This window comes from Pezoporus wallicus, unplaced genomic scaffold (assembly GCF_028554395.1).
Source record: "Pezoporus wallicus isolate ANWC-B61680 ecotype Strahan unplaced genomic scaffold, APGP_CSIRO_Pwel_v1 contig_818, whole genome shotgun sequence".
NCBI lineage: Eukaryota > Metazoa > Chordata > Aves > Psittaciformes > Psittacidae > Pezoporus > Pezoporus wallicus.
The window spans coordinates 3,239,188-3,264,987 of NW_026636248.1; the positions used below are offsets into that span (position 1 = coordinate 3,239,188).

A 25,800-nucleotide genomic window follows, 5' to 3' on the forward strand; every position below is an offset into this window, starting at 1 on the left:
TCAGTTATACAGGTACTTTATTAATTTCAAGTGATTGCCACTTCCCAACATCCTTCCACCCAAGTCACAACATTACACATACTGGAGAAGGTTGCTCGACCTCCAGCAGTGTCACAGACTGGTCTGCCTTCTGCATGCAGGTCAATACAGACACAAAGGTTCTTCAGAGGTTTAATGCCACTTACCCTATGTATGAAGATAAAGTATTATTAAAAAGGTTTTAAAGGAATCATTATTTTGATTAAAAACTCTTAAACAGTTTTAAATTATAGTAGTAGACAGCAAGGCAATAAACACACATTCTAACTGCACAGGGCTGATATCCTGTGTTTTGTGAATGCTTGGCAAACTAAACATGTTAAATATGAAGCAACTTGTCCCCATGAAGGAGAAAGAAATAGAAATTAACACAGTAGATTTAGCCAAACTTCATACCTGTAGGGCCTTGCTCAGGTGAAGATACAAATTACATCTTCATGTACTGAAGGAAAAGTTAAATTATCCTCCCTCTTAGATCAGCTGAGAAACAGTTCAACACAAACACCCTGTTTCTTGCACAGCTCTTCTATTTGCACCAAGCTGCAACCACTGGAACTATTTAGCTGACTGCAGAGGGATGAGCAGCTACTCTGCTCTCCTCACAGACCACAGGCTACTGGGATAGATACTGCCTAAAACTTAACAGTGTCAAAAAGTTCTCAATTCTGGAGGCCTTTGAAGCCAGACCTAAAGGTTTTTTATTGTTGCCCACAAGAACTATCAGCTGAAGCTGATACTGGACAGAGGACTGAAACCCATTGGTTTTGAACAACCCATCAGTTACTCCTCTGGATCAATAATAGTTTAGCAGAATTAAAATAAGTTATGAACGTGCTGAAGTTAAAGAGAAAAGGTGCATTGTCTGTTTAGATATTTGCTAGTTAACACACGGGTATTTTAACCAAATACAATGGCAGATTTTTTCTTAAAATTTCACAAGTTTTGTACTGATCATTATTCTAGCATTTAAAAAAAACTTCATTTAAACAGTAATGCTCAGTTACCTACATTTAATCACAATAAAAGAAAAGTATCTTCAACCGCAAACAAAATGAACACATCTATGTAACAAATTCTAAATCAGAAAGTATGCTTCAGGAATTATCAGTACTGCAGCAGTGTTAATCAATTCTAAATTGGAATGCTGGAAACCAAAAGATTAAGACAGAACTACATGAAGAGTATTTTTGTATCTTTTATAGGACAGAAACCTTTGTTCATGTCTTCTGGTAGCCATCATCTTCTTTTGAGCTGCACCTACAACACAAAGAACAAGTGAACGAGCAACTTTATGCTTCTCCACGATAGCTCAAAACAGTTCTGTAGGCATTAAGGGGCTTCTTTTCTACTGCTCTGTTTCACCAACTCATTTCACTGTTTTATATCCCTATTTTAAGAATAAAGTACAAAGCAACAGAGAGACTAAGCTGTTACTACATCTGTGTAAAACTGCCCTCAAAAGTGCTGCCTATCTTGTAAAAGTGCAAGCTACTTTCTGCATTTAACTAGCAAGCAACTAGTGTTTCATTAAGCATGAAAGCTAATTTATCATTTCCTGTATGAACAAATATCTTAATACATGGAATTAAGGAGAAATTTTTTTTTTAATTAAGAATTTGACAATATAAATTGAGAAGAGACAGGCTGAAGGTTCCAAATAGGCATAAAAAAAACCACCCATCTCCTGGTTGTTTTCGTAGTTAGTTCATTACATCTCCTCGGTGGGGTATTCCCCACCAGCAGAATGACTGCTTTGTGTCATTTTTCCACTCTTGAGTGCACTAAGAGTGCATGACTGTTGCCATTATGTACCTAGACGGATACAAAAACCCTTCTTAATTCAAAGTATTGTAAAGTATGTGAAACTGGTGGGGTTTTCACAGCTTGTCCAAATATATTAATAAAAATTAAAAGATGAACATTGCCAAAGAGAACATTAAAACAGCAGTATGGACCAGGGTTTATACCACGACAACCTGCAAAGTCTGATTCTGTTTTCCTCGCCCTGCATAACCAACTCAAATGTTTCAAGACCTTCTAACTTGTTGCTAAATGTTTATCTACACATGCTGTCAGAAATAACCTTGTTAGGAAGGTGAAGTTGGTGTCTCAGCAAATCAGACCCATGGAGTAGGCGTTGAGTGGCCTGTGACTCGCTTTCCTTTTTCTCTTTCAGCACCATCAAAAGGAAAAGTGAGAAAAACAGCACAAACATTAGTTAAAGCCTGAAGTTAATCCCATGTCCTACAGGAATAATTTCATTACAATGAAAGCAGACAGACATTATCTGAAGGGGCTTTTACTTTGTTTTTCTTTAAGCAGTGATAATTATAGATCTAATTTACACAGGCTACAGCTCCCCCAAAGATCATAATGTTTAATAATCCCTTTAATTAAATCATTAATAGGAAATGCAGGGGTGGATCTTACGAATTACCTGATTTACCATCACTGAAGACAGATTCTTTTAAAAATGGCTACAAATGCCTTGTTCACAAAAGACTTTATTATCTAATGATGCATACTGAAAACATACAGAAATCTGCATGGTCCACTTTACATGCAGCAGAACAATCTTCACTTTACAATAAGTAAGTGTCAACTGTTTTATGCAAGAGACAACACTTTAAAGTCACATTTCTTAAAGAAAAGCTTCATTTACAAAAGAAATAAAAGGTAAAGAAGCAATTACCGCTTTTAAAAAGCAGCTGCTTTGTTCAAGAGTGGAAGGTTTATGCCTGTATTGAAAGACAACATGATCACAAATAATGAAAACAATGAACAAATGAAACACTTTTAGCATAAAGCAGTACACTTTCAAAATGACATACAAATAGTTAAAAATTTCCTTATGTTGTCTATCTAACCTTTAGATATAAGGTCTTTTGAACGAGATCCCAACAACTGTAATTACTAAATGAAAACTCTCCTGTGTCTGTTCTATGTCATAGTGAACTGTATTTAACAAAATGTATACAAAGTTTATAGCAAGTTGATTAAAAAAATTAAAGTAATAAGAAACAGTACACTGAAGGCGCTCTATCCATCAGGTGCGCACTCTCCAAGTCTTACATGTGATGAACAGAACAGAAGTTGTAACTATGCCACGGTTACAATGCCAGAAAAGAAAACACGGTCATTTATCAAACATGCAGGGAATTCTGCCACAATGCTATTGTCTCTCATTTGTCAGTTGTTCCAGTAAAATAACAGCTTAAACACCAGTGATGTTGATGGGTTAGCTTACCTTCAGTGTACTGAAAGTTGTACACAACCTGCTTTAAAAGAGGAGACCATCCCTGCGGGCAGGCTCAAGAAGGAACAGACCCCCTTCGGCACTGACTACACCAAGGGCATGCTGCTGTGGCCTGCACACACACACCTAGGAAAATGTGAATATAAACAGCATTTATGCTGGCCATTTTTTAAAGACAAAAATGAAGCCAAGTCTGCTAAAAACAAATCAACCACCCAGTATTACTGCTCCTTTCTTTTTTTCTTTTTTTTTTTTATAACAGATGCGTTTTTCTTTTTATAATATATACGAACTGCAACCATATACATTAGCATTGTACTTCTGTGCAGTCTTGGCAATTAAAACAGTTCTACAGTGAAAATTTTCACATAAGACACAAAACAGAATTACTCTAACATTTCTAAAAGAAATATCAGCCTTGATGTTAATTCAAATGTATCATTGCTTCCTCAACTTTGCAGGGGAAATATTTATGTTTATATACATTAATAACTGCTGTGAAATTTCTTCAGTCTTTGTATCTTAATTACTCAAACCCTTTGAACTTCTTCATCTGGTTTAAATTTTTTCCTGGATGAAGGCGTGTTGCAGAGCCTGGTTGATGCTAATCCGTTTGGCTGGGTCTAACATTAGAATCTGGTCCAACAAGTCCTTTAGCTGGTGTACTTTTTTACGCTGGTCTTCAGGGAGTCGTTGGCACCCAATCAAGTCTGCTAACAGGTCCTTGGTTGGATTAATGGTGCTCATAACAGTAACTTTCTCCTACAAATGCAAAAATGACAACCTTGTAGAAGAGAAGGCATGAAACCTCTTATCCCTTTCAGAGAGGTTTAGCAGCAGCTTTTCTGCAGGGTTATCTCATATCTGATCAGCAATGCTCTTCATCATCATACAGCTTCGTAAATCCTCATGCAGACAAAGGAAAAGAGTGGAAGCAATGCTGTCAGGGGTAGGCCAGACTGTATCTTCTGGCAACAACAGGTACACGTATGCAATTTATGTCCCAGTAAACCAAGAACATAATTTTTAGCAGGGCCTGTTGCGATAGGATGAGGGGTAATGGTTTTAAACTGAAAGAGGGGAGATTCAGGCTGGACGTGACAAAGAAATTTTTTACAGTGAGGGTGGTAAAACACTGGCCCAGGTTCCTCAGAGAAGGGGGAGTTGCGCCATCCCTGGAGACATTCAAGGCCAGGCTGGCTGGGGCTCTGAGCAACCTGTTCTAGTTGAAGTTGCTCATTGCTGGGGGTTTGGACTAGATTACCTGTCAACGTCCCTTTCAACTCAAACTATTCTATGATCAAAATTCCACATAGAAAGTTCCCATAAAGTTCTGACCACTAAATTCAGCGATTCCTGATGAATATACTACATTACAGTGTTACAGAAAGTAACAGTGACCTCCAACAACTTAAGCATATTATACTTAAGTTGAACAAACTTCTCTAAAATGAAGGCACAATTTCTTTTATTAGTAATTTAAGGACAGACTACGTGGAGATATCCTGTATACCTACCAAGACTAAAGTTAAGATTTTTCTTAAACGTACTCCTAAATTGTAGGAAAAATCCTCTGTTGCCAGTTCATAACTATGTAACCTGTCCACGCTGCTGCAAACGGACATTCAAATAGTTTTAAAAAAATCATGTTTTTAATTAAGATGTCAAGATATATTTTGAAAGACTGTAACAGTCGACATAGTAACGACTTACCCTTTCTGTCACTTTATCTACTTCTATATACATAAAGTTGAGATTTTGATCAAAGTGCTGATCTTTGAACACACCTTTTCGAATCATCTAGAAAATAAGGGAGGCAAGTTTCAGGCTAATTCTCTGTGTCACAAATTTCACAATTAACATTAATGTCTAACAACTTACTGCAACATGAATAATTTACTACTAATGAAAAATATATCAAAAAGACAGTAAGAAATGTCCAGATAGAATAAAAAAAAATACATCTCAAACCATCTGAAAGGACACTGTATCTTCCATTGACTTACGTATTCTTTTCAGGTCACTGCTTAGGTTTCTGTTTTCACCTTATATTTAGTCTATGAAAAAGAAGCTGTATACTTTCACTTCATAAGATTTCAAATCAATATAAATTATACTGTCAGAGAGATGTCTGATATTTACTTGCTGTTAGGAGATATATAAGATAAGAAAGAGAATTGAGAGAGAAAAAAAGTATATTCTACTCGTCACTACAACAGTTTCAGACAGTAAAAACATATACTTATTTTTCTTACCTTATTTGGCATCTTTCCTTTGAGATCCATGGCTAGTTTCAACATATGGTTATTGGTTTTGCCAGGAAAGAGTATTTTTCCTGTATAAAGTTCATATAATGTGCAGCCTACAGACCACATATCTATACCATAGTCATAGGTTTTTCCTATAACTGAAAGAGAGCAACTTTAGTTAACTCCATAAAGCTAGCCTCCAATTATATCACAAAAGCAGACAGATGAAAAAAAAAAATCTGATCTGTCACTATGTTGGTGCTCTTCCTCTTAGGAAGAAAAAGTTACCACAGAAGAAGGATGCAAACCTTTTACAGGATCCTTATTTCAGAAAGGGAGGTTTTTATCTAATACACAAACTAATCAGCATGAATTAAGTTAGTAGTGAGAACTCAGAACAATACCTCTAAATTAAAACGTAACTATAATAAACCAGAATGACTTCTCCCTGTCCTTACTGAGCTGACCACCAACATACACAAAGAGTCACACAAGCATGCTCTCAAAGTCTGAATTTTTGACTGCCACCATATTTCCAGAGTGATGTTTTGCTAAGACCAAACAGAGAGTAAATTCAAGTTGAATTCTTATCTGCTGGGACTGGTACATCCTGATACTGCATAGTAAATACTGCTTATGAGACATGTAGCCAATCCAAAATGAAACTTACTGATTTCTGGAGCTCGATAAAATCTACTAACTAGATACGGTGTGATGTCATTATCTGCAACATGCGAAGCTGATCCAAAGTCACAAAGCTTTAATATTGTTTTAGATTCATTCACCTGAAAGTTAAACAGAAATGTCCATTAGCACTATTTGCAGTCAGAATTGCCAACAGCACTGTGAAAGTGGCAATACATTTAAGTTGGAGATAAGCATTCAGTCTTTAAACTGGAGGTTCTTCCCGTATTTCAATCCTTCCTCTCTGTATTCTAAGGAAATCGTAAAACTTTCTTAAATTGAAAGTGACAGATTGTGTCTTCAGAGTCTACAAAACATAAAAAGGTCAGCTTCACATAGTCTCTGCCCTTATCAAAATATCCTTGGTGGAGCCAGATTTCACTCCTGATACTAAAATTCTATCAACTTAGACTTCCAACTCTGGTTTCCAGAGTACCACTCCTAAAACAGCATAATATTCACACATCTCATGCTTATATAGTAAGTTTTACTGCTGTGATGGCTAGAAGAGAACACTTTTGAGTAAAATAAAAATCTAAGTTTGTCACAGGAATGACCACCAAGAAAAACAATGGAAAAAATGTTTGATTCCTCTGATGTAGCTCTCATGGCCTGCTAACCAGAACGTTTAATGGAAACGCAAGAGGAAAAAAAGCAGTAAGGATTTTTCCCCATTATCTCGTTCACATAAACAAAATCTCCATCCACAGTCAACCGCCTTCCATTTTGCAGAAAGCATGAACATTCTTCAATTATTGATTGGAAAAGGTCCCAAGATTTCTCCTAAGAAAGGATACTGTCTTAGTTCAGAAGATCTGCTTTCTACAGGATACAAGTGGATGCAGGTTTTTCTGAGAAACATTATACAAAATAGAAGATTTTCTTTAGATGCTGTATTATATTTCTTACTATTTATACCACAACAGCATTTTATGTCAACGGTAAACCCTTAACGTTTTCAGTTATAGTAAATTTTGACTTCACCTAAACTAACGGAATATTGTTAATTTCAAATACTTCATTTCACACTACAGACTGTGCAAAATAAGTTTCAATTATTCATTACTTACCAAAATATTATCTGGTTTAATATCTGCATGTAGGATATTGCATCGTTTAAGAAGTTTTAAAGCCAGGAACAACTGCTGGCTGTAGGAACGCACAGCTTTAATATGGAGCCCAACATCTTTCCCGTACTTCTTCAACACCTCTCGTAAATTCATACTATTAAAAGAAAGAATGCGAGAAAGAATAGAGAAAAGCTTAAAAAAGAAAACTAGTTGCCTCCTAAAACTGTAAGATAAACTTCAACAAACCAGTTTCAACAAACCACAAAAACAGCTGTAGCTGTTTTTAGAGAAAAGCAGCATTCAACATACATACCCCTCTGTTAGCTATAGTAACAAAACAAAAATACTCAACCAGATCTATCCTATATTGTATAATTACTTAGTAGACTAAGCTTACTTATTTCAGAACACATTTAGAATCAAGATCAATTTGAGAGGACTTATTTGCACATGAACAACATTTTCTTAACAACTGTAAAGCCTCTGTCCTTGTTTTCTTCAGAAATAAGTAACGAAGTAAGATACAAGTTGAGGAGGGGATTTTTTGGCAAGTTCAACAGCAGATAAAAAGATAACAATTCCAGGACAAAACTAAGCTCCCTGCATTCTTGAATCCTGTCAACAGAACAAGTATCAAAACAATAGTAAAAAACCAGAAAGGCAGTGATCACTCAAAAGTACTTTACTTTTTTACAGAGAACCCCAACATTTGACATTTTACCTGAGTGGCTCAAATACCAGACAGAGATGTTGTTTGTGGTAGAAATGTCTGAACAACCGTAGACAATGAAACTTGTCATCAGGATCTGCATCATTGAGCTTCTTCAAAAATTCCAGTTCTTTTAGACCAGTTTTTTGCCTGTAAAAAGAAGAAATGGTGGTAAAACAAAATCAGTGAAATCTTAATAACTTTTTTTAAATCTAGACATTCACTCGCATGGTTGTAACTATCCAGAAATGAAAAAGTGTCCTGTCATTACTTAATGTACCACGGCTTAAAACGAAACATCACAACAGTGGTTTGTTGTCAGTATCCACACACTGGGAAAGTTTATTTAATTCTTGTTCTTCAGTGTGCCTTTGTAAACACCTCATCCTTTTGCCTCCCTCCCGGCTGCATATAGAGCTATAATTAGATTTCCTCCTGTAATGTGACACTTCAGTTTCAAAGAGCACTCAGGAAGTTCACTTTAAAAAAAAAAAACAAACCACCAATGAACAAAAAACCCCACAACAAAAAACCCCAGAAAGTATTTAAACACATAAGCTATTAAAATTTTCTAAGCTAAACTATGTATCTAGACTGACTGATAACTGCCTTCTTACACTGGTAACATACCAAGCTGAAATAGTTATCAACCCCCCTTGAAAAAAAAAACAAACCACCACACAAAAAACTTTCCTAGACACCTATTCATATAACTCAAAAGAACCCAGTTACACACACAGCAAGACATCTTTTAGAACTTCCAAGGTAAAATGCATGGAGAAGATTTTCATTTGTCTTTAATGCAAGAGGACATACTATGTGACTGTAGAAATACTGCAGCAGGTACCCAAAATGAGTGTTAAAGACAAGTCCTCACACAACACAGTTTCATAGATCATACTTTTCACTCATGTTCACTCATTCTGAAAGACCTAATTTTTTTTTGTATTTCAACAGGGAGACTCCTACCCTCTTTCTATATCCTACATACATGGAAACATGGAAGTTGCAGATGATCAATTAGGAATCAACTCATAACCTGCCAACTCAATTTGGTCCATCCAAACAAAGTTTTCATAGAATCATGGAAAGGTTTGGGTTGGAAGGGACCCTAAAGATAATCTAGTTCCAACCCCCTGCCATGGGCAGGGACACCTCACCATAGACCAGCCTGCTCAAAGCCCCATCCAGCCTGGCCTTGAACACTGCCAGGGATGGGGCATTCACAACTTCTCTTGGCAACCTGTGCCAGCATCTCACCACCCTGATAATAAAGAATTTCTTCCTAACGTCTACTCTAAATATACCCTCTTTCAGTTTAAAACCATTCCCCCTTGACCCTGTAAAAAGTCCCTCTCCATTTTTACATTTTAGAGTCCATAACTCCCATCTCAAAAATTTTAGGGCTGGACAGGCTTCATAATTAACTGTAGCTTTGTTCCTTGCTACCACTGTTGCCTGCAGTTTTGCAAATGAGAAAGTGCCTGATGAAAATCAAGTACCCTTCTTCCTGTGATAGCTGTAAAGTGTGGATACATAGTCCTCAAGCGCTTCCCATTATCTGGCTCATATTAGCAGAAAAGGCAGGAATCACAGCTGTAATCTGTTACTTCACTTGAAACAAAGGGAGATTCAAATCACACCATGAAACACTTGCAACTGTTACATATGCTTTGTTATTATCAAGCAAAAACATTACTTACATAAGTTCGTTGTTCCTGATGATTTTAACTGCTACTTCTTGGTTTGCTCTTGCCATGTCCCTGGCTCGCACTACGTTACTGAAGACTCCCTGACCAGTGTAACCATAGACATTGTAACGTTTATCTAGAACTTCACCTATATTAACACCTGAAGGATAAAACCAAGCAATTTAAAGTTATGAGTGACACACATAATGGATCTTTGTATGAAAAGTAAACCATGCTGTATAAAATTCAAGGAAACAGGATAAATCAGTTTCACAGCATATAATGTTTTTATCACCTAGCTTTGTGGAAATCATGGGGAACAAACTGTGATTCTGTATGCCTGGAGTTTTTCAGTAACTGAGGTTAAAACTTGCATGCTCATTTCATCTATCACATTACACACTTAATGAGGTACAATGACATGAGAATAACAGTTCAGCAGTGTTACATGAGGATCTTTTCCATTCAGCACCCTTGCTCTACCTGTCCTTGCAAATCAACAAATACAACTTACGGTAATAGCCCTCTGCATCAGTCCAGTTATCCCTGAGATTAGGGTTTTCTTTGAAGTCTTTTCCAAACCCAGCAGCCCTTAGACGAGCGCTCTGAAGAAAGAAAAAAACCAAACACATCTTTGCTTCCATGCTCTTTGTCCATGATGTTTACTTACCAAAAGTCCTATCGAAACACTGTTCCTTTCCACAGTACAAACACACTTGTAGGAGAGAAACTACTGAACGCAAAATGCTTTGAATACAAAATTTACATACCAGTATCTAAAGACTGATGCCAGGAAAGAGGATGAGATCAGCAAACAGAACTATCATCAGACAGAAATGGGCAGTTTCAATTAATACCCATAAGGAATTTATACAACTCATGTGAGATGTACAATTTGGACCATCTGAATAAGATTTTACTTACAGTATGCTTATAGTGAAAAAGCTTAGCAATTTGCAAGGAAAATGTAATTGCTTAAGCCTTGAATTTCTGTTTATTTGATGCCACTTCACAGATTTGATACTATTTATTTGCGATCATAAAACTAGTACAATTGCTGATATCTCTTAAGAGATCTGGCCATCACAAACTCAAATCTATGAGTAGTAAAGTCTATCTTCAATTGAACATCAGTTTTTGGAAGGGGAAACTGCTCACTTACAAGCCATATTAAACCCCTACTTGTAACATTCAAGTTTTTAAAAATACATCCACAGACACTATCCTTCAAGTATTTCTATTTTTCCAGGTTCAAGGTGTTTTGAATTTTTAAATTTTATTATTATTACCAATATTACTAGAGTAAGACCATGGCAGCCTTCTGTCACCAATGCTTCTGTTGTAACTAACTGATTACATCTATCATAAACCAAAATTAACTAGAGAATTTCTAAGTTGAGAAGAAAGTTGTCTTGCCTTATACCTCAGCGTTATGCATCAGCAACAATGTGGTATATTTACAGAGAATGGCAAGTAAAGTCTCAAAATCAGTCACTGGGCTATCAATATTTGCAGGACACTTAAACACACTTAGAGAAAAGTTGCTAGAATTGTATAAAACTAAAACCAGGAATTATATCTCTTTATCCAAATCAAACCATCCAACCAAAAAAAACAACCCACAACCAACCAACCAACCCACCCCTCCCACTCCCCAAACAAACCACCACATCACTCCACAATACCATCATCAGCAAATTAAAATATCTTACACAGATCCTTTTTAGTTAACCATACGTGAAGCTCTGAAAAACAGCTCATAATTAGAACAGTGCAGCACAGTAACATTAACATAAAGCTTAATGTAATAGGTTTGTTACCGTGCGCTGTTATAAGTCCTATTCAAACAGGAAGTGAATTCCCCAATTGCTAACTCTGGTAAAACTAATTTCAGCAGGCTTTCTTTCAAGTGAAATACTAATCAAGAACTACTTTGTCTGCTTTGGCTGATCAAAAGAGTCAGAGCATGCTATCCAGTCAGTTACACATGCTTTTACAAATCAAAGTTCCCACAAACCTCAAGTGACAGTATTCTCTAACAAAAAACAAGCAAAACAGTAAATCATGTATTTCAACTCCAAGAATTACCTACATCAAAGTATGCAGCGAACATATCATCTGATTCTGTGAACATGTCAGGAGCTAGCAGTTTCTTCTGAGCTGAACCTTAAAATGAAATTTAGATTACTCAATGTGAAAAAAAAAAAGGCAAACTAGTAACTCGATCACCAGTATAACTCATTATGTGCTACATATCACGATATAACCTAAGATCAGTATGTTGGCAAACAGGTTGCTCTACTGTTTCTAGCAAATACTGGTTTACATTGTAGAAGTACAAAACTCATATTGCTTCAGTTCTTCAAAGCACTCAAAAATTTATACCTCCTTGAAAAATTAAGTATAATAGCTTTCAAATAATTCACACAGCAGAAAGAAGTACACACGTAAGTGATTCCCTACAGATAATGACTACAGATAAATGTATAAAAAGAAATTTAAAATGACCATGTATATACATAAAACAATTACAGATGCATTTTCAATACCTAAGTTCAGGCTTTTCTGCTAACTAGAAACCAAAGTTGTAAAGCCCAGAATTCGTTTCTTTGAAAATTTGTTTTCTTCAACCCCGTGAAAAGGACCTCATGTGCAGCTTTTAGCCGAAGAAAGCCTTAACTATTATGCTTAGGAGAAACACTTTTAATGTGGGCAAGATTATCCATTTCTCAGCTTTTAATCATCTTTAAAGTCCCAAAGATATTTTACTTGGTTGACAAGATAAAAGCAAAGAAGTATAAATTAAGAAAATGTTAGTGAAGGCAAGGAAACTTCAAACTATTCTGTAACACACATTACAGTAGCATCCCTTCATGACCATAGTAAATCAGACACTCGCTTTAAGGTATAAACCAATGAAGAAAAATAAATGGTTAAGCTCAGTTGCTTCAGGTCTCATGATGCATATATGCAAACACTTCCATACAGAATAACTGCACTGGAATCTTCTGACAGCATCAAAACCTCTCATCCATCATGTTGACACCATTGTTCCAAGGTACAGACCTGTCATCTACCACTATGGGGAGACAGGTTATGCCGCTGTTCCAAGACACAAGCCCTTCCAGTAACTTTCTCAAATTTTCTTTTTAGTTCCAGTTATTCACTGGGCTACAATGAGTTGTAACTACTTCCTCAGCAACTTACTATCCGGGCCCTGTATGAGGTCAGTATACAAATGAAAAATGGCTCTTAAAAAAAAAAAAAGATGATCTACTGCTTCCATCTGTTGTTATAGCCACCTCCAACCCAGAACTCCACCAATATATGAAAATTCTCAGATTTGAGTGTAACTGATCTGTTTAAAAAAAAAACAAAAACAACCACCAAACACAACTCTTCTTTTGTATTTTGAAAACACCTGTGTAGTTAAGTTATATTTTCATACACTTTAGTAGACAAAATCAGAAAGGAGTACACGCCTCAACAAAAAAGGAAGAAGATGTCTGTTACACACAAGACGACTAAACCTAAACTTGCAGTATGCAAATAAAGAAAAAGTGCATAGACTGCTCCTTCCACCTACATTGCAGAAGAACAATCTGAAAACATATTGCTCAAGGAAACAGCAGGACAAGCTACAGAGGAGTGCACCAGTGCCAGAGGGGCAGCTTTATTACTTCAAGGAGAAATGCCTGCTAGAAGATAGCATATTTAGACCCCAAGGACACATCTAGCACATGATATGAAATACAAGTTAACAGTCCAACAATTTCCTGGAGGGGCTGGGCAGGTTTCATAGCCCTTGTTAAACAGTGTGCTGTAGCAATTAAAAGAACTAGCTCAAGTACAACCACACAGCAACTAGACACACCTTTGACTAGTTGGAAGACTGTCAACATTACAGGGTATGCTGGAAGATGCTCCACGTTCCTTTTGCCGCAGCAGGCACAAGGCAGGTTTTATATCACAACTTATTCCATTTCAATATTGCTGTATAAGAGATTATGTGCAGGGAGGAAGAGGATGAAACAGCCATTTCTTCAGCAAGAAGTTATGCTGTGAAAATGCCCCGACTTGCAATGACTCTCGAAAGTCTTAATCATTCTAAATGACTACAAGACCCAACTATATTCTGACACAGTGGCTCTGACAAAAGACAAAAGCTACAAAGGGGCGTGGTATCCAACCCAACCCAAAATAAAGACTAGGACTGTATTAAGTTTCTACAAAAACAACATGCAAAAGTGGAAAGAAAAATGTGGAAGTTAAAAAGGAAGTTAACAATAAAGACAGAAATTATTATTTGCTTTTCCAAATGTATGGTATAAATTATGTTGAGAGTTACTAGAAATATATCATTCATGCGTATAATCTTCCTCAATGAGAAAGGTTTACTTTAATGTTGAGTACCATGACATTTGTGGAAACACTCAAGTTCTGACCAGAAAAAGTCAGCCTACTTCCAAGTCTGCAAGTATATAAGAAAACCAAGCAAAATGTCTGATCTTTCAAAACTGTAGTAAGGTTTTAATTCTTACCATTGTTCTGTTCAACTGTCATGAGGTTGTGCTTGGCCTTTACTGATGCCTCAAATGTGTCCACGTTTTCCCGTTCGTACTCCTTGACATCAGCAGCTACTCTTTCTAGGATGTCATCAGGCGAATTTGAGCGACTGCGTGTACTGCTCTGTGGACTGCTTGGTTCAGATGGTACAGATATATTACTGTCTTCTGTCTGGCCTTTGTATTTCTATAAAGAAATTTAATTATTAATCTCACCATCTCAACTTATCATGACTTAAACATTTTTAAACTCAACCTTCCAAGGGCTTGTGCTAAAACTTTCATAATTGCCTAAAGGCAACAGATTATTTGCAGAATGTGATATACCTTTTGAAAACTCATTCCACACAAGGCACCAGAGCCCAGACTGTAAAATAAGACTGAAAAAAAAAATCATGTGTGCCTACAGCAATTTTTATTGGAGATTAACTATTTAGCTGTGTGCAACAAAATGTTAGTAGCTAGAGATTCATTACTAAAGCATTCCGGCACACAAGTATTAAAACAAAGTCTTTAAGGAAAAAGTAATGATTTTGTATTTTACATCCTAGAAACTTTTCTATTTCTATTAGTATTATGGTACGGAAAAGTAGTTTTTAGATTCAGGTTTTTTATTTGAATTGGAAATCCTGTTTATTCATTTGTTCCTGTTGAAAGATTTCAGAAGCATTAAAAAATGTTGAAGATAGCACCTTAGAAATTATTTCTTTAACTTACATAGTATGACATAATGCAAATGTGTAAGTTCAAAATCCCCAAAAGTTCAAAATCAGAATGAACAAATGTTGCTACCACTCAGTTACCAAGGTGAAACCATTCAGCAATACAAGCAGAGGTTTTCCATTTAGGGAATGAAACTCCGGAAATTTGCTTCCTGCATGGACCAACAACAGCTATAAAAAGCCTTTAAAAATAATTTATTTTATATGGCTTTGCTCAGTCACACTTCTGAAGGATTTTACAACGGGCTTTGCATAAAAGCTAAACCAAATATAGTGCTGCTTAGACTGTCAGAGAACGTTTAAACTGTGGCACAACAATGATTTACAGAAGAGTTGTTCCAGTCTTAAAAGCAATGCTGTTGCAACAGAGGTGTCAGGTTTACCAGAGACTAATATTTACAATGAATTAATTGGAAAAAATATAATAATAATTACCATAATGTAGTAATAGTCTAAGGGCCTTCCTTTAACACAACATTTTACGCTAAAAACGTAAGATTAGTTTCTGTAACCCACATGATAATATAAACCATGTACCTGAACAATTGCTTGCCGCTGTAATCTTCTTTGCCTTATCTCTGCCTCTTCATCCTCTTCTTCCAAATCAAAGTCTTCAAGACTATAAATACATAATTAGTTTTTATATATCATCATAAACATAGTATTATCTATGGAGTTTTACCAAATGCAGTTCTTTGGTATAGAAAGCACACAATGTATTTAACAATAGCTGTTCAACTGACTCAGAAAGCAAAGGTGCATTAAATCCCAGTGTGTATATTTACATCTCCTTACAGAGAAAATTTATCTTTTGGTATCTCATTAGGTCTTGGTGTGTTTCATTTAACTGCAAACAATTAACAGTGACTGCTTTTAAAGAGAAAAACAGCAACAACAAAAAAAACCCAAACCTTTCTCCTTTTCATTCCAGCATCATTCTTCCTTAATAATCTGGTTAAGAATGCACACTCTCGTGCAATTGGATTAAGTAGATATTCATTAAATATAAAAACAATTTGCAGATAGCAGTTCATCCTTTCAGCTATTACACTTTTTCCTCAAGCAATGAGCTTGAGAAAACAGACCAAGTACTTTCACAAGATATTGATCAAGTTGAATTTAGAAACCTGACAAGATATCATCCCCTCAGGTCTGCCCACTAGCCAACAGGTCTTGATATTTCTTGCATACTCCAAAGTTTTTCAGATCATCCCAACAGCAATCTGACAAGACCATAAATAAATACTATAAAACATGACTGTGGTTTTACATGACAACTCAAAAACTACACTACGAAGACAAAATGTCAGCTCATTCTCCGTATCAATGGATCTCTATTTTTAGATAACCAGCGCAAGTTAGAAATTCATCCTTACTTTTCATCTGATGAAGACTCCTGTTCAGCTTTCATACCCTCAGAAAGGCTACCTTTGAATTTGTCTTCTTTAGCTTTGCTTCTGCTTCTACGCCTATGGCCACCACGTGACCTGGACCTCCTTCGAAGGCGAGATCTACTTCTTCGGCCTCTGTCCCTGGTAACAGTGAGAGCAGTTTGGGGTTTGTTTGGTTTTGTTTTGTCTTTTTTTTTTTCCCAAGAAAAGGAAGAAAATCTATTCATAAAACATAAAGGTACATAAGGACTCCAAATAATAAAGCAAATTAACTGATGGAGGACAATCTGAATTCAGCTATGCTAGCATACATAAACATGGACAAAAAATGAATTGCCTATTTATACAAAACAGCAATCCTTATTTGTTTAGTATTACTGTATTTTACAAACCACATTAAAAAAAAATGCAGTGTGTCTTTACCTCCTGCGAGGAGACCTACTCCGCCTTCTTGGAGATCGGCTACGTCGAAGGGGTGAACGAGACCTTCTTCTAATGGGGGACCGGGATCTTCTTCTGGATGGGGACCATCTACTGGGTGGGCTAACATCTTTTGATCTTTCTCGTCTGGACAAAATATCATCTCTGGTCCGTGTTCTTAAAACAGAGGAAGAGAATGGTAGTCAAAACTGGAGCAAGCTGAAAACAAAAATCACAGCTCCCTCTGAAAGCTCACTTTAAAATCCTGCTGCAGGTGAGGGACCACCAGATGGGCTTCTGAGGGAGGGATGGACGCATACGCTGCAGAGGTGGCTGCCCTTCCTACGTGTCTCTCCCCACCCTGGGAAACATGTGCCCATACCTAGGTCTTGTTTAGGACAACTCTGGAAACAGAGCTTGCTAACTGCTACCACAAAGCTAAGAGGGGTTTTAAAGCAAAGCTTGCGTTTAGGTCTTACATAAATAGTGACCTATATTCATCTTTATCAGAAGCAGTATTTAAACAATAAACAAAGCCCCAGAACTAATCCTTGAGAATTTTCCCAGCAACTTCAAAACACAGTATCGAAATTCAGGACAATGCTACTTCACAGCAATGACCCTGATGTCTTCTTCAATCTGTGCACTAGAACTGGACAGCTTCAACATTTCACACAACAGCTGAATACTAAAACTCTCAATGTAAACCAACCCTTGGCAAAAAATAATTCAGGTTTGACTCTATGTACTATTCAAAATTTGTTCATTCTTGTCTATACAGATCCACAATTATTCAAGGAAAAAAAAAAAACAAAACCCTGACGGGGGAACTACATTAAAAGGCTTCACTGTATTCCATAACAGCAAGACTTTGAGCAAAAATTGGAAAGGACAGAAGCTAAAAATATTTAACCACCATTCTAATGTGGCTCCAACAGAAAATATTTCTGATGAGTAGTGATGGAAAATATTTGCACACCATTGTTCAAAGAAAATGTTGCTATTCTAGTTCTTTTTACTATCCTTTTTTTTTTGTTGGGGCTTTTATTTATTTATTTATTTTTTAATCAGACTGGGACAAGTTATTTCATTAATGAACAAAAATCTGTTGGGTCTGAGACACTCTGTAACTTCGTTTTTGTTTGAGACTGCTGTATCAGCTTCCATTAACGTAGCTACTTATAATGACCAGGCATAAACACCGATGCAAAATACCAAACAGTGGGACAGAAGGCAAATTTATGCACATGCAGAAGTAATGACAGTTTCTACAAGCAATTTCTGTAGACTCAAGTGCTGGAGCAGGCATTTTAACTAATTTAATTTACATTACGTGCTTGTGAACGATATTGGAAAAAAAGTCATAGGATGAACTGACAGTTCCAGGTTTCCTGGCTAACAAAGTGGTGGTACTGCCAAAACCCAATCAAAATAGCTGTGAAAAACGTAAATCAATTCAGGGACTAAAGGTATGAGATAAAAAGTAGAAACAGATTAAGATTCAAAGTAACATCATATGATGAGTAACTTCACTCAAAGGCCTAAGAAGCGTCTTATGTGATTAGAACATTACACGAAACAAACATGAAAAATAAAATTACTGGGAATTTTTTGTTAAAACTGTTCATTAAAACTCCTGAAATTCTCTGGCAGCCTGAGTAATTACAGGTAGTTAAAACTCCAACATAGCTGGAGCTGGTTCGGAAATGTCCCACAAAGGAAGATTATTCCTGCTGATTTGCAAACACTTCCAGCAGCAAGTATTTCTTAGTATTCCTCCACTCACATGCTGTTCACCATGGTGCTACAGAAGTATGAATTCGATAGCAAAATTCTAGACACATGCATCACTTGAAATTGTGTCTAGACAGCTAATCCAAACTGGCTGCAACACAAGCTGTCATAAAAAATGAAAGATGCAAAATGCTACAGAAGAAGAGTCAAACACTTTGTCAAAGAAACCTAGTGGTTATGTGCCGATACATTCCTGACTCACCAGAAAGCAGTCAAAGAAACTGCTAGCTTACAGTACTTGCTTAACCTGGTTAGCACCACTGGGGCCATCCTACAAAGCACCTGCAGTACTGCCAAGCAGCAGTACAGACAAACAAGCTGATAAAGCACCCATGAGAAGATATCCCACACTGAAAACCACAACAACCCTCAGTGATGCAGGCAGAAAAGCTTTCACATTTATGAGGTGCTTACTTACTGAGCTAGATTTTTGTGGTTCCAATACATGGTTTTAAATTAATAATTTCTTGTTCTTAATTCTTGGGAGTGGATGAAGCTAAAGCCCATAATAACAAGTTTTAAATTACTCATTATTTAAAATAATGCTAAACCCTTGCCTGTTGAGCTTGTTACATTTAATGAATTACTTCCAAAAGAGCATACACTTATATTATTTTCTGCTTGGGAACTTACATTCAGGCCTTCTCATCTTCAGAGAAGATGATAGTAATTACTGCCTCATGATTTATGATAAATTTCAAGGTAACTGCTTTCATAGGCTAAATTTTCTTTTAAAAACATGCCAAGACAAAAAAAATAAATAAAATTGAAAAGTCTTTCTCCTTTGCATGTATGCAAAATATGGCAATGATATACAACAGAGCAATAATGAAGCAACACTACTGTACCTCCAGCAAATGAAAAATACGAAATACTTTAAAGGAAAAAACAAAAAACAACAAAACCCCCAAAACAAAAAAAACCCTACAACTGTGAGAAAGGCATCTTGAAGTAAAAGATTTGCTTACACTCACAGATACTGACTCTATCGCTAGGGTGTTTGGGTTTGCGTTTTTTTTTTAAGGGGAAAAAGGGGCTAATTATCCACTTTTGCCCAACACTGACATGTAACAGAAGGGACTCTCACCCCCAAAAAATTCCTGAAAGCAACAGAACTATTAACTAACAAATAAAAGATAAGCTACATTCTGAATCCAACTGAGCATCAAAAAGGAGAACCTGAGCTATAAAACTTGTTCCCACTAATGGTGTGAGTGCAAATAACTAGGCACTTTATCAACCAAAGCTGAATTTGCATGTCTGACAGCTGGGGGAAGTGTTTTTTAAAAACTGAATACATACAAAGTCAGCTCATAATATAATGCACAACCTGATTACCTTTTTTCATAGCTATTTTCAGAATAAAACAAAGAGATAAACACTGAACTAGTAGATCTTTCATCCTGTAAAGTGTTTTTGAGATTGGTCACGCCACCTTTAAGTTACCTGGGAGAAGACAGACGCCTCCTTTCTGATTCTCTTCTTTTCCTTTCTGCAGATCTACTCCTCACTCTTCTAACTGGAGACCGGGTTCGGGAGGGGGATTTACTCTGTTTAGATCTGCGATCATTAAAGAGAGGGGATCTGCTTCTTCTCGACTTTTCACGCTGCTTGGGAGATAAGCTTCTTCCTTTTGGGCTACGGCCAGGTCGTCTAGGGGACCTGTTTTCTTTCCCTGAAGAAGCATCTTTAGAAGGAGATTTAATTGGCTTTTTTTCTTTGTCAGTCTCTGATCTCCTAGGTTTTCTATCTTTGGATCGTGATCTTCTATCTTTGGATTTGCTTCTTAGATCTGTAGGAGACTTAGATTTTCTGCCACGATCTCTGCTTTTGTTTTCATTTACAACTGGGGACTTCCTGCGATCTCTTGATTTACTTTTATCATCAGCCTTATTTCTATCTTCTGGCGGGGATTTAGACTTTCTGTTTTTCTCCTGGGATCGCCTTTTAAGCGTTGGAGACCTAGACTTCCTTGTCTGATCTTGAGACTTACTTCTCTTATAAGGGCTTTTGGATTTCCTCCTTTCTTTTGACTTGCTTCTAGTTGTCTTGTCTTTGATTCCATCAACTCCTGCCTTGCCTTTCTTCTTGTCAGATCTGTGCCTAGTCCTTTCTTTTGATTCACTCTTACTTCCTTTCTTGGAACTGGTTTTATTGTCCACAGGTTCTAATTTCCCCTTAGTGTTTGACTTAACTGCAGGCCTTGTCCCATTCCGTGCTTTTTCATTTATCTCCCCCTCTTCTTCAGATCCTGACTCATAACCTTGTAGTATTAATCCCATTCCAGACTGGACTTTTCCTTCCATTAATTCATTTTCAAGTTCAGCTTTCAATAATGCTCTTTGTTTCTCCAAGTCTTCCAGAGGAGCTAAAAAATCAATTTTAGTTCTTTTAGCTGGTCCATCTTCTTTGTCAGAGGCATCAGCAACCTCTTTCCATTTATGTTTCTTGTGTTTGTGCCTGTGCTTATGTTTTTTGTCTTTATCTTCTTCTGAAGAATGTTTGTGTTTCTTGTGTTTACTTCGGTGTTTGTGTTTCTTTTTTTTGTGTCGGCTGTGCTTGTTCTGTGGTTGGTCTGCCTCTGATACTTCCCCATTTTCTTCATTTACACTTTTCTCGGATGCATCAGCATCTTCAACCCTGCAAAAAATAAAAAACACAGATCAGTACTATCAACTCACTGCAGTCCTTAATCCTGTGTTTAAGTTGACAGTCTTTTTTTGTGAGAGAAACTAAGTGGCATTTAATTACCTACCTTTGGGAGAACTGAAAGTGTACAACTAACATAACTAAATTCTAACAGCAGATACACTTCTTCATGAACAGACAGTTATGACTGCAAAAAAGAAACACTACAGAAGGTAGCTACAGCAAATACACTAATAAAACACTATGTGTGTGTGAAATCAATGCTTATGCTTTTAGGTTCAATACCGATGATCTGTTAACAGTGTAGAACAGTGCTGTGTATTTAGGCCTGTCAGTTTATCATCACTTTGCTGCTCCACTCCGATGCCTAACCCAAGCTACACCTTCTAAAAGTGTTTTCAAATGGCAGAACACAGCTGTGCTCCAAAGATCAACACTTATTTCAAAGGATGATGCTGACCACCTAATGAAACCTTCTTGCAAAACCTCACAGTTGACCAGTTCTCTTAACTGCAATTTCCTTCTCTAAGTGTACATATATGCTAAAAAACAAACAAACCAACCAAAAAAACCCCAAACTCAAGAACTGTTCTTACTGTGCACTTGTATTATTTATGCAATATGAGAAACAGGATAAATTAAGGAAGTCTAAATTCAGAAAAAGCCTTATGATAGTATACTGAAGACTATCAGCTTCCCCCCCCCCCCAAAATCTATAAGCTTTAGACCTGTAAAATGGCATTGGCCAAAAAGGCTGAACACAGGTTTACAGCAGGTTATTAAAGTAACAATAACATACAGCGTTTTTTCTAAAATGAACAAATCAGTTTGCTAGTCCCAGCAACAAGCAAATTAAGTAGTGGGTGTACTTAATAACTTTAAAAAATTATCAAATTGAGCCCTGATCTTATGCATTCATTTCTAATATCCTTAGATGCCGAAACTGGCTTACCAGTCAGTTTTTTTTTATACTGTTTAGCAAATACCTACTGATCTCCTTCAGAATATCAATGAAGTTACTATTTGTGGCAAGACAAGACTTTCGCCTTTTGAAATCTGTGACTGATTACAGGTGCCTGAGTTCACTTTTCTATAAACTCACCCCGTTTAAACTACAGATTTTAAATTTACTAGCTAACACTTTAATAACTTAAATATAGCCCTTTCAGTATCCAAAGCCTCATTCCTTGAAAAGAAATCCCCTAACATGATGGTTAGGAGCGGTGCGGGGATGTACACAGAAATGTAGAAGTATCTTCCAAACTCTACTAGCTTCATACAACAGTTGTTTATAAAGAATACAATCCATGATCCGATACATGTATCAGAGATATTCTAAGCCAGGCCTAAAGAATGGCACTTCATTATAAATGCAATTAATGTCTTCCTAACTAAGGCTAGGATAGTCAAACAGTGCACTACTACAGATTCTCTCCTGCTAGAGTTAATGCAGATTCTAGTACTAGTAAATAATCCAGACTTCTGCAACATACACTAAAATTATTTGCTAAAACCATTGACACTTTAATGCTCTGAAATGAGCAACTTCCAAGAGGAACAGGCAGCTTGAGCTATAAATACGCAATATTTACAGACTTAAGTCAGAAGGCTGTATACCTTTTTACATCTTTAACGCTACTTCTGCTTACTCATAACATTTAGGAAAAAAAGTGTTTTTCTTAATTGCTTCCTCCTGACACTCCACACCATTATGACAACAGAATACCAGAAAGCAGACAAATTGCCTTAAAATGAGTTTGCTCTATGTTACATTTGGTACAAAATACAGGAAAAATAAAGAACAAGTATTAAATGCACAACTTTTTCAACCTGGATTTGCAATCCAGAGCAAGTATGTCAGTGACATAAGTTTGCTAAAGGGCAGAAAAACACCACAAGGCAAACTTTAAGGAAACTATACATCTTTCAAGATTTTTTTTGTTAGATACAGGATGGTGTATAAGTCCCAGAGTACCAAACTGATGGTACTTCAGCATTATGAGAACATTACAGAACAACAAAAATCACATCTGTTCAAGTCACTCCTGGTAAGTCTTCCTTATTTTAATAGCAGAAAGTGTCGCTGAAGGAAGTTGTTTTATTATTGTATGTATTTTAATGCTATGTAATAATCCTGTCTTGTATTCTGTAAAAGCAAGCTGGCAGTGGAGACACCAGGAGAGATGCACCACCACGACCACTACAGACAGCTGCCATCTTTTTTTTGCATTTATTCCTCACCTATAAAATTGCCAACTTCATTAACACGCATGAGATAGCCCATGAATGATTTTGAGTAATTCCATCAGAACATGGATAAATTTTTGTTTCATTTCAGTGCTTAACAGGCATAATGACATGAAGGAGAATCCTTTTAAAGATTTCAGAGGGTGATGAGGCCATTAACATGTTTAGGTGCTAACAGCATTAAACAGAGAGGAATTATGCCATAAACTGTCCCACTTTCTTTTATTTTTAAATTTAAATAGAATGATAGGAAGTTCAGGAAGACTGACAAAGAGATTTCACCCATCTTTTCCTACATCCAGACATCATCAGTTAGTACTTTCTTACTCTCAGTTACGTTCGTTGTGTGCTCACGTGTTTTATATGGTCCACATGTACTTCTACTGCTTTTCCTCACCTGTTTCACACCCACGATTAACAAACAAAAAGCTCAAATCGCAACTTTTCAAAGCAGAAAAAAAAACCAGCAGGTTACATGGCTAAAATATTTGTATAGTGAAGAGAAGCAATAAAGTCAGCACTAGCTTGTCAACTCCGGGCAAAAGTTCCAGAGGAGAAAGTGTTAGTGAGCTTGTGAGTGCCGACAAATCTAAACCTCACGGCGCTAACCGGGCTGCCAGGCAAACGCAGCCCCGGTACGAAGGGGAGGCGGCTACTCGATTTTCGCTTCCCAACGGGAGCCGGGAGTTGCCAGTCATTTCGAGGGCTGGAAGGAGGGGCCGGCGGCAACAAATCGGTTTTTGCTTCCACCACCACAGGCACTGTTCATAACGCGAGAGCGCCCGGGACCCGGGGGAGGTGGGCTCACCGAGGGGCGGGCAGCGGCTCGGCGGCGGGCGGAAGGGCAACCCCGGCCGCAGCACCCGCTGTCCCGGATTCCCATCCCGCTCCTCCGGCGGGAGGCCTCGCTCAGATAACGAGCCGTGGGGCGAAGGGGAACTCCGGGGAGCGGCAGCCCAGCTTCGCCTCGGGGATGCCCGAACCCTGAGCGCCAGCGGGCACCCGCCGGCCCGCGCGGGCTGCGGCCTCCCATCCACGCGGAGGAAGGGCTCGCCCGCCCCGCTTTCCCAGGGAGAGGAGGGGCGGGCGGAGCGGGGACCGAAGCGAGTAGCGCCGCAGCCCCTCAGCTCTGGCCCCCCCCCCCCCCCTCACTGAGGCGGGAAGGCGCACGCAGGGCGGAGGACACGCGCCCGCAGGTCCTGGCTCCGCTTCCCCTCCCCCATGCCCCCAGCGGGCCAGCTCGCGCGCGCCCGGCCCCTGAAGCGCTTCCCGGTCCTCCCTCCAACACACCCCGGGCCCCAGCCGGCGGAAGGCGGCTCCTGCGTCCCATGCCGCCAGCCACGGGGCGAGCGGCCCCCAGAGCACCCCCTCTTCCCCGGAGCAGCCACTGCCCCATATCCCTCCTCCTGCCTTCACCACCTCCACCTGAGCCGCCCCTCGTCCTCCTCCCCACACTCCCCTCGCCTGCACTTCTCCTTCCGCCTCCCTAACGCGCCACGGCAAGGAGACTCCCAGCCGATCTCTTACTCGGGCGGTCGCTGCTCGGCCTCCGCCGCGGCGGCCATTTTGAACTTCCAAACTCCTTCGCTGCCGCTGGGGAGACGCGGGGCCGCGGCGCACGCGCACAGAGGCACCGCGGTGGGTGGAGGCGTGCGGGGTGAGGTGGTGGTACAGCCGGCCGCCGGAAGTGAACCCCGCGCTCTGCGTAGCGAGCGGGCCGGAAGCTCCGCCCCCGGGGCGGTGCTCTGCGCGCGGCGGGAGCAGCCTGGAGGTGGGGGTGATGGTGGCGGAGGTGGGGAGGGTTGTGGCGGGTGTTTGGCTGCGACACCTGCGTCTGTGGTGGTGTCTCCTCAGGGAGCTTCGCTGGGAGAGGGGTGCCGCTTAAGTTCGGAGAGGGTCTGGCGATGGAAGGGGCTGCAGCCCAGGAGTGGTCTTCAGGGCGGGCTCTCCAGAGGCGGCTGGCGCGCCTTGTGAGGAGGTTGTTCCGCTTGGTTTGTTCTCTCTGATTCCGTCTGACTGTACCGGGTTGCGCGGGAAGGGCGGGCGGGGTGCTGGGTGGTACCTGGGGGTGCGATGGGGCGTGGTGGATGGGTTGGAGGCCTCCGGGTGTCAGCGGCGCTGGTCTCCCCCTAGTGTATTCCGCTTTGAGGTTAACACAGCCCGCCTGTTGACAGCAAGTGTTATAAACTGAACATGCAAATGCCGTGGTACTGTTAACCTGTAGTTCGTTTTTAAATTCGACAGATGATTTGGGTAATCACTTGTGGCATCGTTTTGCTAATGATCAAACCCCTCACTTCTTTCAGGTAGTCTT

The 25,800-nt window shown here is 38.7% G+C and overlaps 1 protein-coding gene across 2 annotated transcripts; it reads right to left on the minus strand.

Annotated features, from left to right (window-relative positions):
* PRPF4B (pre-mRNA processing factor 4B) lies at positions 1-25,176 on the minus strand. 2 transcript variants are annotated; one of them, XM_057399328.1, is made up of 19 exons: positions 25,014-25,176; positions 20,037-21,230; positions 16,800-16,973; positions 16,362-16,517; positions 15,523-15,604; positions 14,240-14,450; positions 11,791-11,864; positions 10,213-10,303; positions 9,711-9,858; positions 8,020-8,157; positions 7,299-7,452; positions 6,215-6,329; positions 5,551-5,702; positions 5,009-5,095; positions 3,287-4,057; positions 2,732-2,777; positions 2,123-2,208; positions 1,251-1,296; positions 1-186 (listed from the first exon to the last, which is right to left on the minus strand). In XM_057399328.1, the coding sequence occupies exons 1-15, from the start codon at positions 25,049-25,051 to the stop codon at positions 3,854-3,856; spliced, it is 3,018 nt and encodes a 1,005-aa protein (XP_057255311.1). In that variant the 5' UTR covers positions 25,052-25,176; the 3' UTR covers positions 1-186; positions 1,251-1,296; positions 2,123-2,208; positions 2,732-2,777; positions 3,287-3,853. The 2 variants fall into 2 exon arrangements, with proteins under 2 accessions (XP_057255311.1, XP_057255312.1); XM_057399329.1 differs by having other exon boundaries at positions 2,123-3,421; positions 3,780-4,057.
* Between the last annotated feature and the right edge of the window lie 624 nt (positions 25,177-25,800).

Excerpts from the sequence above, each read along its gene's own strand:
- PRPF4B (XM_057399329.1), bottom strand. The coding sequence starts at position 25,051 with ATGGCCGCCGCGGCGGAGGCCGAGCAGCGACCGCCCGA. Across the intron at positions 10,304-11,790 it reads TGTTCGCTGCATACTTTGAT|AGCGCTCGTCTAAGGGCTGC; the intron begins GTAGGTAATTCT and ends TTCTTTCTTCAG. Across the intron at positions 5,703-6,214 it reads TTATCGAGCTCCAGAAATCA|TTATAGGAAAAACCTATGAC; the intron begins GTAAGTTTCATT and ends GCTCTCTTTCAG.